Source organism: Ursus maritimus, unplaced genomic scaffold (assembly GCF_017311325.1).
Source record: "Ursus maritimus isolate PB19 unplaced genomic scaffold, ASM1731132v1 scaffold_9, whole genome shotgun sequence".
Taxonomy (NCBI): Eukaryota; Metazoa; Chordata; class Mammalia; order Carnivora; family Ursidae; genus Ursus; species Ursus maritimus.
Window position 1 is genome coordinate 5,615,797 of NW_024427107.1, and position 19,340 is coordinate 5,635,136.

The following is a 19,340-nucleotide window of genomic DNA, read 5'->3' on the forward strand; positions in this document are numbered from 1 at the left end:
ACGGTGAATGACTATAATGATTATATTTGATAAATTCAGGATAAGTTGCTTCTACCAGCATTGGGAATGTTTTCAATATAAAAAATCAATATGCCTCTCAAGAGCTCAGCTTCAACATCAGTTCTGGTAATCTCAGAACTGTAATGTACACTAAAGAGAGAGAAGAAAAGAAACACATAGGTGAGGATCACATACATTGAAAAGTCCTTAATTTTTAAATAGATTTTGGTTCATTTTGTTAACTAATGAACAAATAACACGAAACTAAAAGGAAGTTAAATGTTCATACAGCGAATCTACATATTCATAATTCATATTCACTTCCCTCAAAACTAGCTACCCCCTAAGGGGTTGCTGACAAAGTACCAAAGAGGATAAGGCAAGGAGAAAAACCACAAACACAAGTTAGTAAGTATTATAATTTCTGATACAGAAGTTAATTTTATCTGCTTTCAACCTAATAATCTTTTACATCAAAAAAGTTTGCCCATGAAGTAGATAATCCCACCAAAGGAGTTACAAATATGTTAAACCACAGGAATCAGGCTGCCATGTTAGCAAATATTCCCAAACTATTTTAGTGACTAAGTCAATTGATTGCTTTAAATGTACACTTACACAATTTTAAATTACATTTTAATGTTTTTGGAATCAGGAGGCAGACTGAAGATTTTTAAAATTTATTTGAGAGCGAGAGAGATGAGCAGGGGGGAGGGACAGAGGGAGAAGGACAAGCAGACTCTGCGCTGAGGACGGAGCCCAATGCGGGGCTGCTGAAACTAGGAGTGCAATGCTCAACCAGACACGCAACCCACTGAGCCATGGTGCCCCATGGCATCAAGAGGCATTTTCTAATCAATGTGGATACTGAACTTGTTTGCTTATATTTTTTCCCAATGTAATTTCATAATCTATAAAATTATCATACTATTACTATTACAGCAACTGATAATCATACAAAGAATTGTTGTGATTCTTTTACTCATTCTTCCAAATTTACTGATAAAATCTAGTAATTCATATCAATTTGCTGCCCATTTTCTTCTAAGGGATGGTTTTAAATGGCCAAACATGAAATACGCAGTTAGAGACATACTACCTCTATCAAAGTCTGAGACTTCCTAGTTTACAGAAAGGTTTCAACTGGGAAACACCTAAACCCTAATGCAGTAGAAAGGATAAGGTAAAAGATTTGTTTTCAAAGTTTTTCCTTTAGGGCTAGAGGAGAAAGTATGGCTATGGAAAGTAAAAATCATAGCACAGATGGAAACCTGACAAGCTACATAAATCAAAGTGTTACTCAGGAACTAGAATATAAATATGGACTCAACATACTAACAATGAAGTGTTAAGGATTAAAATTGGTATAGGCAGGGTTTATGCATTAGATTTTCTTTAATACTGTTCGGCTAATGTCTACCTTTAGCAAGTAAGAGAGATATTTTGAAGAATTATCCCTATAATTAACAGGACAAGCGAACTGTTACGGGAAAAACAAAAAGCCAGGTTTCAGGCAGGTAAGCAAGGTGACCATAGTGAGGAATGAAGTTAGAGAAGCAGTGGGGGAAGTCAGATCATGAACAGAAAACATTTTGGATTTTATTAGCAGTACAATGTGAAGTCATTAAAGAATTTTGTCTAGAGAGAATGACAGACTATAAATTTAGGTTTGTAAAGGACTGTTGCGAGGATGTTGGTGAGAATAATGGAGCACAATAACAAAGTAAGAAGGATAGGTTTCAGCATGAGAAAGGATGCTAACAATGCTGTAAGACTGTGGTCTAATTGTGTGTGTGTGTGTGTGTATGTATGTATGCGTAAAGACGGGTAGTATTTATAATTTCTAGGTGTCTTGTAACTTTGGGTTGCTTGGTGCACCCTGAGGAAATGTTACCTTTACTTCAAGGGTCAGTGGCTGTGCTAGGATGAGGCAGGTAGGGGAAAAGATATTCTAGGCACGTAAGAATGTATCTTTGATTGTATCTTTGTAAATACACAATCATTCCAAATACCCAGAATGAGCACATTAAATGATTAGGTATATGCTGACTCATAGGGTAAAAGTCTTTTGGTAGCAAAAGCAAATAAAGGAGAGCTTAAGACACAAAGAACAACCAGTAATTATACTGTGTTGGGCACAGGGATTTCTTGTGGTTATATATGCTATGTCACATTGTTTGAGGCTCCCATTAGAAAAGGCCCCAGGGAACTGTTAGCCACATCATTCTGTTGTATTTTACACTACTCTATGACCTCAAATGGCTCTGTCATCAAGGGGAATTAACCGTAGCAACGGGTAGAGTTAAGTTTTGTTTTTTATAGCACCATGGCCTCACTTTCTTTGGGGAGCAAAGAGATACGTTGTGTGCTGGGTGGGAGGGAAGGCATGCATGAAGAAAAGGTTACAGTATCTCAATAATTAAGAATATTATTTGACCTAGCAATGCTGGCATAGAAACCTAGAAATTTATCAATACAGGTTGCTCCCCTTAATCTAAATTTACATAATCCTGTCTTATGTTAATACCCTAAATAGGCCTGGAAATTAGAACTGAAGGAAGCAAATACATTTGTTATCAGTTGGAAATTTCCATGCCCTTACAAAGAACCTGATATAAATCTTATCTGGTTAATAGGTTACTCCACCATTAATAAATTAGTGTATGCTAGCAGAAAAGATTCTATTATACCCAACATTTCTAGGAACTAGAAAATCTGCATTGAATACAAACTAGACCATCATGACGCATGAACTATCTCCTATCATTAATTATATTAGATTAAGGCATAGTAAACAAATACTGGTTTTTTGTGGGTTTTTTAAAACGTTTTTGAGATTAAAATTATAAAACTGAAATGCTCCTCCTGTACTCACCCAGATCTACATCAACTACTCCATGGAGGCACAGCTATGAATAGTGTAGTAGGTAGATTTGCAAACCACACACACACACACACACACACACACACACACACACACACTGGACTCATTTTCTTTGTACTCAGGTGTATGAAAAAGCCCTTTCCCCTATTAAAAATAATGTATACTACTGATTTAATTTTTCCCAGTTATATAGGAAAAAATGTATCTTACTTTAATTTTACATTTCCTTAATCCCAGGTGGACTGAAAAGCTATTCACATATTGGTTATTTGTATTTCTTCATTGATCTGACTGTCCATTTTTCTAATGAATACCCTAACTGACTTGTGGGAGTTCTTTAACATTACGGATACAATTAATATTCTTATTTATATCTTGCTGATGCTTCTGCGCAGTTGGTCTCTCCATGCTGCTTCTGGCATATGCACAACCAGCCAAGTGGTGGTAAGCAGGGAGGTGTGCTGGACCATGTCTTCACCTCTGCATCATTTCTTCTCAAAGATTTCCTCATTCTTTTTCAAGTGTTTCTTCTGCATGACAGAGAAGCCTAGAACTATATTGCCCAGAAGCCCCTTCCCAATAAGTTCTTAGTTGAAGTTTGCCAATGAAAGATACCCACACAAGATCTGGAATGCTAAGAGAAAGAGAGAGTTTGTCATTTTGTAGAAGTGGCTACGACCAGCTATGTGGGCTGTTAAGTTCGTGAGGGGTTTCCAAGTGAACTACCTGCACTGGTGTCACAGTATACAATTGGGCGTCTCCAAGAAACTGTGGCAATTTTCCGATTAGCCCCCCACTTTTGGTGCTTCAGACAGCTTTGAACCTCCAGATTTCCAGGTCTGGGAGCAACTCCTTTACAATGTCCCTTAGGTTTCCCCAAACTCACAGAAGTTCTAATCCTAGTATTAAATCCTTTAATCCTGGAGTATTTAAGAGAGATTCTGTTTTCTATAATCAATCCTGACAGATACAAATATGATCCTTGGGGGGAAAGCATAAAGACAGGAATCTGGAATTGATTCTCTGATCTGCTTCGATGTAAAGGCAGTAATGACCTCACTGTCAGTGCAACATGGAACTCTGGAAAATTAGGGCATTCCATGGCAGAACAGCTGATACCTATAGCTGTGTGCATCAGGTGACTAAAGGTGGCAAGGTTTTAGAAATGCCACAGCTGTCCCTGCCTAAGCCTTCCTTGACAGCAGCAGCAGCCTTTACTCCCTCATCTGAAAAGATTAGTGTCACCTTGCCTGTGGTTCCCATCTCAACAAACTGATCCTTCTTAACTGGCTCCCCTAACTATTTAATTACTCCCAACCCAGCTCTACTTTCAAATCCCCAGATCCCAGGGGAGTTGAAAATCTAACCAAGGAGGAATTGCAACGGCAAAATTTTCTATTTATTCTGGTAGCAATATAGGAAATACGTATGGGGACAAATCCATTTAGAGTTAGGAAAGGAAAGGCAAACATAATGGTAACTTGGGCCAATATTATCTGTATGGATACAATAATCAGAGACTCTAGATTCAATGTTCACAGTTTGCTAGATTTACTGCCTGAAACCTGGATCTAATGGCCAACTTTAAAAGAAAATAAGATGCAAAGATGAGATTCTAGACCACACGCAGGAAAACAATGGCCTACAGGCCAGATCCAGCCTTTACCTGTTGGTGTTGAAAGTTTTAATGCAACACAGCCACACCCAATCATTTATATTGTCTCATTTCTCTCTTGCTAGTTGAGTAGCATAGATAGAAACCATATCACTGACAAAGCCTAAAATATTTACAATGTGGCCCTTCACACACAGTTTGCCAACCAGTCTCTGTTATCAATGATTCTCAAAGTGTGATCCACAGAACCCTGGGGGTAAGACTAGAAACACTTTCAAGGGATCAGTAAGACCAAAACTATTTTCATAATAATACTAAGGTATTTGCCTCTTACACCTTGTTGACATTTGCACAGATGCTAAAATAGCTGACACCTTAACATAAATTAAAGATGATAGTGCCAAACCATACTTTCAGTCATTGTTTCTTTACATCAAGGTACTCAAAGTGGAAAAGAAGAAGGCAGGTTTATTTTGGAATATCCATGATGTAGTAAGAATTGCTATTTTTACCACTGAGTATGCACCTTTTCAGTATTCAGTGATGAAATGAGTACATATAAAGAACTTCGTTTGTCTCACAGAAAAGTACTTGTATAATTGCTTTGCTGTGTGCTGAATTTGCTACTTTTTTCACGCTCTATTTTTTTCTTTTTCTTTCTCCCTCCCTTTCTCTTCTTTTCCTTTCCTTTTCTTTCTTTCTCCCTCCCTCTTTCTTTCTTTCCTTTCTTTCTTTCCTTCCTTCCTTCCTCCCTCCCTCCTTTCCCTTTTTCTTTTCTTTCTTTTTTTCTTTCGTTCTTTCTTTTCCTTTTTCTTTTCTTTTCCTTCCTTCCTTCCAATTTTATTTATTTGACAGAGAGAGACAGCCAGTGAGAGGGGGGACACAAGAAGGGGGAGTGCGAGAGGAAGCCCAATGCTGCGCTTGATCCCATGAATCCGGGACCACGCCCTGAGCCGACGGCAGCCACTTAACGACTGAACCACCCAGGCGTCCCTATGCTCTACTATTTCTATTTGAAAAATGACAATCCTTGGTTATTTGGATTTGGGTTTTTAACAGACACTTTCTCAAAAATGACCAATGTGAGCTTGTTACTTCAATGAACAAGTAACAGAATTTGTTACCAATGGTAAAAAGTGACTCTCTAAAAATAAATTAAAATTTTAGAAAACCTGAGGCACCTGGCCGACTTAGTCAGTAGAGCATGTGATTCTTGATCTCAAGGTCATGAGTTCAAGCCTCACACTGGGCACAGAAATTACTTAAAAACAAAACCCAAAACACCAAACGGGAAAAAAAAATTAGAAAACTTATAACTGCCACTATGAGTTTGAGAGTTTTCCAGTACTTAAGATCTTTCTCATAAAATTGGTAGGTATATTAACACATCTGATTTTTCTGTCAATAAAATATGTCAGGACTTACCAGATCTGCATAACTCAGTGAACTAGTGTTTTTCAAATGGCCAATTTGTTGTGCTACAGAATTATGCATGAGTAAAACAGCCACTCAAAGTTCAAGACAGTTCAACAGATATTAGCATAAACAGCATGAAAAAAATCCATTTGGCAGTTTCATATTCCATACTGAAACTAATGTTTAAGAAATTATCATTTGTTGGATTTTGATTTAGTATCAAGGAAACATCAACAAGTATATGAAAAAGTTATTGAAATATTCCTTTTTTCTAATTACATGTAAGTGAAAGGCTGAATTTTTATCATACATTAATCAAAAGATATTGCAATAGACTTGATGCAGAAGCAAATACAAGAATCCATTAAGCCAAACATTAAAGAGATCTGCAAATATATAAAACAAATGGCACTCTTCTCACTTATTTTCATTTTAGAAAATAGTTTTTTAAAGAACACATTTACTGGATCCTTGGTCTTGAGGAATGCATCCAAAGAATGATGGTGATAGGCATAGTGGAAGATATTTATTATTTATATCCTGGGAGGATCCAAAGAATATGCCCTTCACCAAGGCTTTAAGAAATTCAACTTCGGAAAGCTCTGTAGGACAGGGATAGCAGCGGGAGATGAAATCACTGAAATTCAGTGAATTAAATGGGAATGACAGGATTCTGGAGTGGTAGAGGCCAATTAGTGGCACTTAACCAGAGACATGATGTGGTATTATTACAGGCAGCAGATCCAGAGCAGCAATCAGAAGGTATAACCCAGAAAAATCTTTGGCACTGGCTAACCACAGGGCCATAACAGAATGGGATGATAAAGGATTATTAAAACTTTTTTTTTTTTTAAAGATTTTATTTATTTATGTGACAAAGAGACAGCTAGTGAGAGAGGGAACACAGCAGGGGAGTGGGAGGGAAAGAAGCAGTCTCCCAGCAGAGGAGCCCGATGTGGGGCTCGATCCCGGAACGCTGGGATCACACCCTGAGCCGAAGGCAGACGCTTAACGACTGCGCTACCCAGGCACCCCTAAAACTTTTTTTTAAAAACTGTTTTTTAAAACCTCAATATCTAGTGCGCAGAGAGCTAATTTAAATAAAGAGAGTCACCACCCCTCACCTAATCCCAAGCTCTGAGTCAGTCACCAACTACAGTGTCCAAGTTTTATAATGTTGTCTTCTTTATAGTCTTTAGCATAGGGAACTGTGCCCACTGCTCAGGCTGAGTGTGTATTCTGGAAAAGTAATTAACCAACTTTTGGGGGACAAACGAATACAGGCTCTAAGGGGGCTCTAAGGCTACTGTGGTCCACCAGGAGATTACTGATAGCCACGTGATAAATGGAGTTTGAGTCCAGTGGGTCCTTTACCATAGGCAAGTAATACAATACATCCTTACCTATAGAATCTCTAGTGGAATACACATAGAAGCAACTGTGGGAGACTCCTTATTGGTTCCTCACTCATGGAATGAGGAACTATTATGGTAAAAAAAACCAAGTAAAGTCTCTAAAACAGTTTCTCATTTCACATGATGTAAGGGCAATTTCTATAACTTCTTATTCAACTTAAGTATATGTCCTGTAGGAAACATACAAAAATAAGCAATGGAGTCTCATAAATTTAATCAGGTAGTGACTCCAAGAAAACTGTTATTTCACATATGACCTCTTTGCTGGAGTAAATCAACAAGGCCACTACTGCCTGACACGGAGCTAGTGACTTAGCGATTTCTTCCCTCTTCATAGCTGTAAGTATATACTAGAGGCTGACAAACATTTTGTAAAGGGAAGAAGAGTAAACGTGTTAGTTAGTGTGATGATCTGTCACACCTACTCAATTCTTCCAAAAGCAACCACAGGCGACAGATAGATAAAGGAAAGGGCATCTGTGTATTCCAACAGAGATGTGTTTACAAAAACAAGTAGTAAGCTGGATTCCCACAGGCCAGTCTGTCAAACCCTAGTACAGACCACAAGCAACAGTTAGATTTTACCTACAGCAACAGCAACACATTTCCAATGTCTTATTTCTGGATTATACCAGTTCTCTAGTTCTCTGTTAAAATCTAGTTGGCAGGGATACTGCTCTTCTTGCTATTCCTCAAGATATCAATACCAATCTGAGAGAGGGGGGAAAAGGGGAAAAAAAAGGTATCATACGAATCTAATACATTTAGGGCATTTATGCTTGTTAGGCCGAGTAAACAGGGAAGTAGCAACTACCTCAGCTATCAGGGCAAGACACATGAGTCCCAGAGGATGAGCAATAAAAACCACGAAAATTCAGGAGTTTGTCAGCACAGTGAATTTCTAAGTGTCCAGTCATATGAGATGTCCCCTCTAAAGTGAAGGGACAAGCTGCTTGTAGGTGAGCATCTCTGAATTTTGGAGGCAATATACATAGTACACTTGGGAATGCTGCTCTGACTCATTTATGAAATAACTCCCTGTTCTATGTAAGGCCCAGAACAACATGCAAATAGCTCTGCCCCCTGAGCCACACTTCCCAGAAGATGCTTGAAGTGTCTGTAGCAGAAATGAATACTGTATAGAATTTTTGACAAGTCCTACAGGAGAATCATAGTTAAAACCCTTGGAATTTTGAAATGCATAACTATTTTCCTATTGTAAAGCAGTTATGGCTTGCTACTGGGTCTGCAGAGATTGAAAGACTGACCACAGTCTCCCAAGCTACCGTGAGTCCTGAGCTGCCCATCATAAAGTGAATGTTGTCTAAGCCATCAAACCATAAAGTTGGGTATACACAGCAATATTCCATCACAAGCTAGATGTGGCATACATGAGACCCAACAAAATATGGCACAAGTATGGTACAAATAGATCAAGAGATTCAGGTTCCCAAGATGCTTTCTCCTGCTACATTGCCTCCTTTCTTCCCATCACGACTCTGATATTGAGTATGAGTGAAAAAAACTGGCAGGCCTGGTTTCATCATGATTCTGCAAAATATACTGACACTACTCAAAAGTACAGTTGAGGTATTAGAGCCCCACCGAGGAGTGGCTCTAAAGAACAACAGTGAAGGGCTATCTTCCTAGTGGCAATATGTCAAGCAGTATACTTGGAATTACTAGGAGGAGAAATGGTCAGGGGCAAGGCCTGAGCTGAAATCAAGAGTCAGACACTTAAATGACTGAGCCACTCAGGCACCCTGTCATTTTGAATGGCTAGGGTAAAGAATGCAGTACATGCCCTAACCAGATACTACTATGTGAAACTAATTCTCCCAGTTAGAATATGTAGGTTGGAGAACCAAGGATAAAAATTGAAATAACACATGTTAACTAATGAGGATTTAAATAAAAATTTGAAAAAAGAAAAAAAAAACTGGAATAACTACTCTATTATTTCAATGAGCCAAAAGCAAAAATTCTACTTCTCTTCCCTACAATTTTGGACTGTGCCAGTTCAGTTTCCCCGAAAAGATTTCCTTTACCAGGAGATACAACCAGGGTCCCACTCACCTGGAAGCTTAAGCTACCACAAAGATACCCAGGGCTCATCTCAGCACTGAATCAACACACAAAGAAGGAAGCTGCAGTATGTATTTATATAACTTAGCTATCAATGAGAAACAGTTGTTCCTACACAGTAAGTCAGAGGAATATGCCCCGAAGTCAGAAGCTTTTCTAGGGTGTCTCTTGCACTGCCACGTCCATTGATAAACAGTCAAATGAGAAACTACAGCAAATGTATTACAGGAGGAATCATTATTGGCAGTCTCTTCAGGTCAAGTAAAATCAGCTGAGGTAATGTCTAAGGTAAAAAATAGAAGGAAGCTGTAAATACCTACTAGGGTTATGAAACTAGTTACAGAAATAAAGACTACCACAATTAAGCCTATGCATATGGATGAATTTATCTTTATCCCCTTCTCTCAGTATCTTAGTATGTAGTAAGTGTTGTGACAATTGTAATTAACCCTATATTTCAGTATTTAACCTAAGGAATATCAAAGAGATATTGTGTCTGTGCAGAAAGATAAATGAAGGGGCACCTGGGTGGCACAGCGGTTAAGCGTCTGCCTTCGGCTCAGGGCGTGATCCCGGTGTTATGGGATTGAGCCCCACATCAGGCTCCTCCGCTATGAGCCTGCTTCTTCCTCTCCCACTCCCCCTGCTTGTGTTCCCTCTCTCGCTGGCTGTCTCTATCTCTGTTGAATAAATAAAATCTTAAAAAAAAAAAAAAAGAAAGAAAGATAAATGAACAGAGTTCAAGGATAGCTATAATGACATTAGTTTGAGTCTCACCTTTGGAAGAGGGAGAGGCTAACTGAGGAGATATGAGAGACATAAGCTGAATCATGTCCAACAGAAACAAGGCATTTTAAGTGTCCTTATTTTGAAGTTCAATATGGGTAAAACAGACTTGAGAGACCCCTGAGTCGGAAATGGGGGAGGGTATATACAGTGCTGGACTGTCATCATCCAGCCACTGCTCTCATCCCTCTTCTAGAATCTCATCCGCACTGTACTACAGAGATGCTTTATTTTCCAGAATCCCCTTCTAACTGCAAGTTTGCCAATAAAAAGAATATGCACAAGATAAGGAAAGCAGAAAAGCAGTCCAGGCTTACTCCCTAAAGCTAGGTGCACCCAGATGAAATTTCACAGGAGCTTCCTGTCAAGTAACTGAGAACTTGCAGACTGAGCCACATTACTGGGACTTTGAACAGATTCTTGATTGCTACAGCAGCTTTGCAGTGAGCCATGAATAATTCTCAGCTTTCGTGGGTACTTCAGCATCTGTTTTCCTGATATTTCACCCAGAGTTTTCCTGGTTTTCAGAAATCATTCCCTTGACCTTAGCTCCCCCCAGCTTTGTAAACATTTGTGCAGGCCCTAATTCCTGTATTAAACCCTCCAATCCCCCCAGAATACATGAAGAGTTCATGTCTTCAAAACTGAGTGGGAGGTTTAACTGAATACTATACAAATATTACACGGCAGAGAGTCTATCACAAGAGATTATAAAAGTGAGAAAGCAAGAAACAGGTTAAAATACAAGGTATACAAACCTATAAATAATTCACTCAGAAGAATTAATGACAGAACAAATTGATAATGTTCTAGAAGTTGTTCATTAGGCCATAAAACCCCTTACTGAAGCTTAAAGAACAGAAACGCTGATCAAAAGGTAGTAACATCAGACAGCCACAATATTTAAAATGCAAAAAAAAGAAAAAAAAAGACCCACCACTGTATAAAACCCGGAATTTAAAAACATTATCTTTTGAGCCACTGAGGGAATAACTAAAATTGTAATATCAAGGAAATAACAGTGATGAAACATTCAGCCCCAATTTAGAATTTACTCTTTAATTAAAAAGTAAGCACTGCTCAGATGAAACTGTTATCTTTCATATATATGCAATTTTTAAAAAGAATGGTAAAAAGTAATTTCAACAGAAGAAATTAGGTAAAAACTTCAAATAGACCAAAAGAAGGAAATTAATGAATTAAAAAAGGAAGAAAGCCTGAAAGACATTTGAAATTTTCAAAATATCATTTCTCTGGAAATCTAAGAAACTCATCCATTTTTAAAGCCACTAATGAGCTTATGTGGTCTGTTATTTTTTAAATGTTTGAAAGAAACACTGACTACAAAGTAAAATATTTTACTTTATAAAAATACCGATTACTATATTGGCCTAAGTAAGTAAATCAATGTACTGTGATTACATACACAATTAAAATTTGAATCACCAGTATTTTAATTTTATGATTACAGACTTTTAAAGTAATTCTTACCTTTTTGCTATTTGATTCTCAAGATGTTTAACTTTTTCTAGTAACTCTTTCTCAACAGTTTCTCTCTCCAATTTAAACTCTTTTAGGGCAGTCTGAATAGCTGCTTCTTTTTCAAAATTAAGCTTCTGAATTAACTGTTCTCTGTCTTGTTCCTGGCTCATGACAAGTTCCTCTTTGTCTTTCTCAAGTTTCTGGATAGTAGCTTCATACTTCTCTTCCTGTTGGATGAGTTTTTCATCTTTTTGTTTTTCAAGAGCACTCAATTCTGCATCCAATTTACTCTGCAGTTCAGCTATTTCTCCTTTCAGGTTTTTTTCTATTTCAAATGCTTGGTGATGCAATGACGTTACTTTGTTTAATTCAGCTTTAAGAATATCAGATTCTTCTTCATGTCTACTAATTAACTCCGAAATGCACTGATCTTTTTCAATTGTCATTAAAGTTCTTAGTTCTGCCAAGCCCACCTGATAGTTTTCATTATTATCCTGAATCTTTTGGTTTAGTTTACTTATCTCTGTTCTCAAATTTTCTGTCTCTTGTTCAAGGAGAGATTTTAAGGTCTCCTTCTGCTGGGCTCTGCTTTCTTCCAGCAAAATTTTTATTTCATCAGTTTCTGCTTCCTTCAACGCAAGTTCAACCTCTAACTTACATCTCATGTCTGACAAATCTGAAACCTTGAGTTTTAATTCCTCTAGCTGTTGTTCTTTTTCCTGGATTACTGTGGCGTGAGACTCTTGTATCTGATCGATTTGCTGTTGATTTTCCTTTTTTAATTTCTCCAAAGACACTCTGTGGTCTGTTATAACTTTCTCAAACTCCTGTGTGTGCCTGACATGCAGAGCATCCTCTAACTCCTTTAGATGACTTTGCTCTAAGCACTGAAGTTCTGTCCGCAACAACTGCATCTTCTCAACATTTTCAACATGGAGCTTCTTTAAGTCTTCTAACACTATCTCTCGTGATTGTTTCAGTTCATTAATTTCACAATTTTGAGTGTGCATTATATTTTCCATCTCTAACAATTTCTGATCCTTTTCATTTTGCAAGCAGATGACAGCTTCCTTTTCATGCTTAACCAAAGCAAATTCATTATCTTTATTTTGTAAAACCTCCTCAAGGCACACCAAGTCTCCTTTCAGCTTTTTAATTTTGTTTTCATTTTCTTCACTTTCCTTTACTAATGCATCAAGTTTGCCTTCATATTCACTTTTTAAAGACTGCAGTTCTTTTTGATGTTTTTCATTTAGTGTTATTTCCACACAACATTTTACTTTTTCAATAATATTTCTTATTTCTAATGCTGTACATTTTAAAGAATTTGAGAAGTCACACTGTTCTTTCTGTACAAATGTTCTCAAGTGGCAAAGGTCTTCCTTGATGGTCTGTATACTGAAATGCGAGTCTTGGGCAACAACTCGACATTTTTCCAATTGGACATTTAGAGAAGTATGATCTCCTAAATCCTCTTTACCACATACATTTGTATCCTGCATCCGTCTACTGTCTATTGCATTGATAACAGATGAATAGAGTGATTCCACCATCATTTCCGGACTCTGTGGATCACTAATAGGATTAGGAGATGACAAATTTTCTTCTATTACAAACTCATTTACAGCAGACATAAAATCTGATTCAGGACTTTCTGCTAATGAATCCAAGTCTAATGAAACCTGGTGAATAGTCTGTTCTATGTTTGGATGGGGGATAGTTTCAAAATCAAATGTATGTGCATCAATGCTATCTGGAGATAATTCTTCTAAGGGACATACTGCAGGACATAAGGGATCCTGAACAGTGAGTGGCGGAGGAGTTCTCGGTGAGGTAGTAGTTGCAATTCCTGTTGCACTTTCTATCCTTGGTGAGGAAGCCGACTGTGGGGATGTCTGACTCATGGATGCCTGGAAAAGAGAGGGATAGGCTTACAGAGCTGCAGCAACAAACATTTTACACTAATGAAACAAACCACCTAAAAGAACTTAATTTGCCTTTTGTTCAGTCAGTAGATCTGTAATGGTCTGTGACATTTCATCCAAACTTTGTGCTGCTTTTACCAAATTATGTAGAGCAAGTACATGCTGGTGTAGAGGTTCAAAATCACAAAGTAAGGGGACCCTGAAACAGAATGCAACCAAATTAGATTTGTGATTTCACAATGAAAAGATGGATACCTACAATGAAATATTTCGATCTATGTCAAAAAAACCTATAGGACATTATCATCCCCTTTCAGTCAACATCAGAAATAGCTTAAGAGGCCTAAGACGTAATCATTATAGTGATGAATTAAAAATCTCCCACAGTATACAAAAAAATCAGAGTAACCACTAGAAAAAAATTAATTACATGTAAGGCACTAATTTCCTTTATCTTCATTTTCTGATCATTTGCATATTCCCTAGAAATTTCCTAAAGCAGCATAGGAAAGTCAGTCTATCATAAAATATTTCTATATTCTGGCATCTCCTGAGATTATTGGTGCTACTTTCCACAGCTCCAAAATAATGAAACATTTTACGATGGTAACTAAAGTAAAAAACACTAATGATATTTACCTGAGGAGTGGCTGAACTTCTGAAGGACAAAATGACTGAAGAAACTGTAAATCTTTTAATGAAATATCTGGAAGTTCACAGTCAAACTTTCGAGGCTTCTGTGTCTGTACCAAAAACAAACAAACAAACAAACAAAAAAACCCAAAAAACATACAGGACAAATTTATAAATCCTTTTTTACTATAATTTCAATATAACAAAGAAGCAAAAATGCTACAAGTAATTTACTGACATGTAAGAAACAGAATAAAATAAAAATGACCAACATGGCATACTATTTTTCTGAGTTGTAAATGACTGGGAACCACAGCTGTTGGTGATCAACTGATGTGACTTGTTCCTCTCTTTCTCATCAGCTTTTTAAAAATGGAGTAGTATCCAGTTAACATTAAAGGAACCCATTTTTCACCAGCACATAGGCTATTCTTAAATTTTTCTTTAACTTATAACATGACCATGAAAATCTCTCTAGTCTTAGCCCTTTGTCTATTCCTATCAGTTATTAGGATGCCTTGTTGTTTTAATATGGCAAAAAGTTTTTTCCTATGTAACAGGTCCTTCCTTGCCTTTCACCTGATCTTTTCATTATTTTAAAAAATACAAAATCTTAGTCAATTTCGGCTTCTTAAAAAAAAAATTACCTGGTAATTCCTACCATTTCTCTGTAATATTGCCAAGAAACAGAACTTTTAAAGTAACACCAATTGTTTCAATCATTACCGAAGCAGATTTAGAGATGTCAAGATGCTCTTCATTAAACAGGGGTCCTAGATAAATGAGTGTGGGAAACCCTATTACATTGCTCATTCTTAGATGTTAAAAAATACATACATTTATGGCCTAAGAAATCCTGCAGTACAGAAACATGTTTAATAGCTAAGCAGTGCATCTGAAGAGAAAACAAACAAAAAACCTATAGCATTTCCCAAACTTCTTTGACCCGTGGAATCATTTTTTTTGTGAAATAAAATGAATGGTCCCCAGTAATCCTGGTTTAAAAACACAACTTATTTTTCAGGGTTTCAACAAAGGCCACCTGAAGAGTCATCTTATTCTGATTTGTAAACACCTGAATAAAATGAGGGTGGTAGTGGTGAAGAAAATGAAATGGGGAGAGGACAAAAGGAAAAGAAAGGACAGGGAGGTGGAGAGAAAGAAGGAGGGTAAAGATAAAGAGAATGAGAGAAGGGTGAAGGACAAAGACAAAATAAAATCTACTCCTACCAATCAACAGTTTAACAGAGTAATGTGGCTTATCCTCCTGTGTTATGAAAACTCTTGATCAAAAACTATGAATATACTTTAATAAAGTTTCATGACAACTGGCTTTTAAAACCAAAAATATTTTTAATGTTAATAAAAAAAATTCTATATGCTTCCGAAAATAAGGTTCTGAAGTAAGGTTTGAACACATACAAAATTTACTCATGGTTAGACAATTAATACATACACAAAAGGATGAGGGCCAGGAGTCCAATCCCCTAAATAGACGATTTCTTAAAAAGGACTTCCCTGTGTAAAGAAATTAACAATATGGTTATTTTATAACTTTATATTTCAGAGGGAAAAAAATCTCTGGTTTTTGAAAAACAAATTAACAATTTTTCATATTTAAATTTTAACAATGGATTCAACTCTACAGACCTTAAAAGGAATGTTTCTCCAGATTTCAATGGTAAATATCACATACATGCTATTTAAGAACACATTCATATCTACAGCTTTTTTCATTAAAAATAAAAGAACACTTACTAAATAACTTCCCAAAGGATTCCCTTTTTGACTTTTCAGCTTCATATAATCGCTTTCCATCTTTGACTAAAGCACCAGCCCACTAAGAGGAGGAAAGCTTACATTAATATCACACACCAATTCATTAAGGCTTATCCACAATGAAAAGAGAATTCAACTTGCATACCTCCCTGTAGTGTTTTATGAACATTTTTCTCCTTACAACCTCAACAACAGCTAAGCAGTACATCTGAGGAACTGTACTAAGAGCTTCAACAATTTTGACTCTTTCTAACAGTTCTATTACGAGGCGGAGCAAAGCTTGCAATTTCTCTCCATCTTGATCAGCATGAAGCATTACAAAGCAACACCACCTACAGAATAAAATTGAGACACAAACTATAAAAATAATCTAATCCCAAATTAATCAACCAAACAAGTATTTCAGTATAATGATAAGAGAAAATGACTCCAATACTTGGCAGAAATTTAAAAAATCACTTCTAAACATCCAAAATTAGATGTAAGAGAATCACTTACTTCAGTCTGACATGTAGGTTATTTGCTAGTTCTTGTTTGGCAGTGGTACACTTCTGTTTAATATCCAACAGTTTTCTATGATTTTGCAACATAATCATCAACTGATTTGCATGACTCAGGCACAGATCAGGTAAGACAGATGCATCCTTCAAGTTTTCAGCTCTCATCTGATTAGCTAAAAATCCCTTTGAGAGAAAATATTTTAAAAGAAATTAACTTTGTTTCATGTAAGACATCAACATTCATTTAAGAGGAAAATCTTTGTTAAACATGAACTGTTCTTCGTGAAGTAAAATGAATGGTCCCCAGTAACCCTGGTTTCAATGAAGATTTTAAAATCTACTATCCTGAATGTAGATATGTTCATGTTGGGGGGGGGGGGAAGAAACCAACTGGGAAGACAGAGTAATTTATCCAAGGACACACTTAATAGTCAAATTAGAACTAGAACCTATGTGTCTAGACTCCTACTACACCATGGGTCAGTCAGAGCATGTGACATTAAATAAAATATGGTCATTGATTTTAAGCCATGAAATAACTGACTTAATCTAACCAAAAATATTCAATATTATTTTGTACCCTTCCCCAAATGAATAACAATCAACTGACTGCACTTTTTATTAAGAAGTCATTCCTCTCTCCAGTATTTCTGGACTATATTTTGTTCCACTATATACATATATCAGTGCTCATATTAGAATAACTTAAATGTGTAATTTTACAATACATTTTATTATTTGGTAGGAAAAATAACGATTATATTTTTTCTTAGCTATCCTAACTCATTTATTTTCATAGGTGAATTCTGAATCATTCCGCTAAGCAGGGACTGTGTTCAGGCTATAAATTAATTTAGACAGATCTACCATATTTAAAATAAGGTGGCTGTGTGTAGAAAACATTAAAAAAAAAAAAAAAAAAAAAAAAAAAGAACAGCGAACACTTAAAAAAAGGTCCAAAGACATTTTGATGAGGTTATTACTAAGTATTTTTATTGTATTTATAGGTTCTTTCTCCTACTTTGTTTACTAAACAGTTATTGTGTTATAGAAGTTTTATAATTTGCATGTCCATCTGAATGCCATACTTGCTACTGTAAATAATTATCTTTCTAGGAACTTAACAATATGGCCAGCAATAGCACGTCTTCTAACTTTTTGGTAGTTCTCTCTCTCCTTTCTGTTTCATGTCTTCCTAAATTCCAAAAAAATATTTAAACTTAAATGACATGTATTAAAGTCAAAATCATTTAATATCTGAAAATAAGACAATTTCAATAGGAATTTTATATTTTACTTCCCTTTCAATATGCTATATGCTCTACTGTGGCTATATTTTCTCTGAATTTAAAAACAACTTACTGCTTTTATCAATTGTGTTAAAATCTTAATAGATTTTCCACTACTTTTTACTGAATCCAAGAGAAACACATAATCAATTGCCCAAACTAAATTCCAAAACATTAATAAGGAATTTCCTGACACCAAAAGCACATACATCCAAATGTTGCCAAAAGAAAAAAAATGTAAATCTGCTTTCAATAAAATAAATTCTATATTTGTTAAACCACCCTTAGTATAATATTTAGCCTAAGTAGACAAATCCCTAAGAAGTACAAGCTTCTTAAAATAAGTCATAGGAATGAAAAGTACAGCATAGGGAATATAGTCAACAATACTATGATAATGTTTAATGGTGACAGATGGTGATTACATTTATGGTTGAGTAATGAGTAATGTCTAAAATTGACCAGTCACTATGCTGTAGACCTAAAACTAATGTAACACTGTATGTCAATTATGTTTCAATAAAAAAAGTTTAAAAAGTAGAAAAATCCCCGATGTCATTTAGTATTAATATTTTTTATGTGTAAGGATTGATAACTACATGATGTATGAGTTTAAAAGAAAATTACATAACTGACTGAGTGAAGATGGAAGGCAGAACTTAAACTATATCACATCCTAATTCTGAATTTCACTAGGTTATCTAATAAGAATTAAATAATCATGACAAGACTCAAAAGAAATCTTAACTACTTGTTACTCAGTACTTACAACTCCCCTCAAGATGTATTCTGTAAACTTTTGGTTTAGGAAGCAGATTCCCTGCTATTTTCTTATTTTGTTGATAATCTTTAAAGATAAAAAGATTACTAGAGAAATAATACATACTGAATAAGTTTTCAGGGCTCCAGGGTTAACATTGCTTCACAGATCTGGTTAAGTTTCTCTGTCAGATAAGGTAGGAGGGTCTATAAACCTCCTCAGAAGTGCTGTGGTTTAAAAAAAAATTACTCTCTTAAAGCTGCCTGAACTGGTCTTTATCATATATTTAGGCAATAAATCTCCTTCCATTGTCTTCTCCCGTCTTTCTCTCTCTTTTTTTTTTTTTTTTTTTGAGAGAGTGCGAGAGCGCAAGTGAGGGTGGGAGGAGCAGAGGCATGGAAGGAGAGGGAGAATCTTTTTTTTTTTTTTTTAAAGATTTTATTTATTTGACAGACAGAGAGACAGCCAGCGAGAGAGGGAACACAAGCAGGGGGAGTGGGAGAGGAAGAAGCAGGCTCTTAGCAGAGTAGACTGATGTAGGGCTCGATCCCAGAACGCTGGGATCACGCCCTGAGCCGAAGGCAGACGCTTAAGGACTGCGCCACCCAGGAGCCCCCAAGAGAGCGAATCTTAAGCAGGGTCCACACTCAGTGCAGAGTCTGATGTAGGGGCTCGATCTCACAACCCTGAGATCATCACCTGAGCAAAAATCAAGAGTCGTACACTCAACTGAGGTACCCAGGTGCCCCTTTTCCCTTTTACGAGTGGTTA

The 19,340-nt window shown here is 36.4% G+C and overlaps 1 protein-coding gene across 3 annotated transcripts in view; it reads right to left on the minus strand.

Moving 5' to 3' along the window:
• The window catches only part of RB1CC1 (RB1 inducible coiled-coil 1), a 90,846-nt gene that overhangs the window by 24,235 nt on the left and 47,271 nt on the right, over positions 1 to 19,340 (minus strand). For all 3 annotated transcript variants that reach the window (XM_040626170.1, XM_040626169.1, XM_040626168.1), the window contains exons 9-15: positions 16,519 to 16,703; positions 16,166 to 16,352; positions 16,000 to 16,081; positions 15,698 to 15,759; positions 14,248 to 14,351; positions 13,681 to 13,807; positions 11,693 to 13,593 (exon numbers count right to left, since the gene is read on the minus strand). In XM_040626170.1, coding sequence (XP_040482104.1) covers positions 11,693 to 13,593; positions 13,681 to 13,807; positions 14,248 to 14,351; positions 15,698 to 15,759; positions 16,000 to 16,081; positions 16,166 to 16,352; positions 16,519 to 16,703 — 2,648 coding nt within the window. The remainder of the gene's footprint in view (positions 1 to 11,692; positions 13,594 to 13,680; positions 13,808 to 14,247; positions 14,352 to 15,697; positions 15,760 to 15,999; positions 16,082 to 16,165; positions 16,353 to 16,518; positions 16,704 to 19,340) is intronic.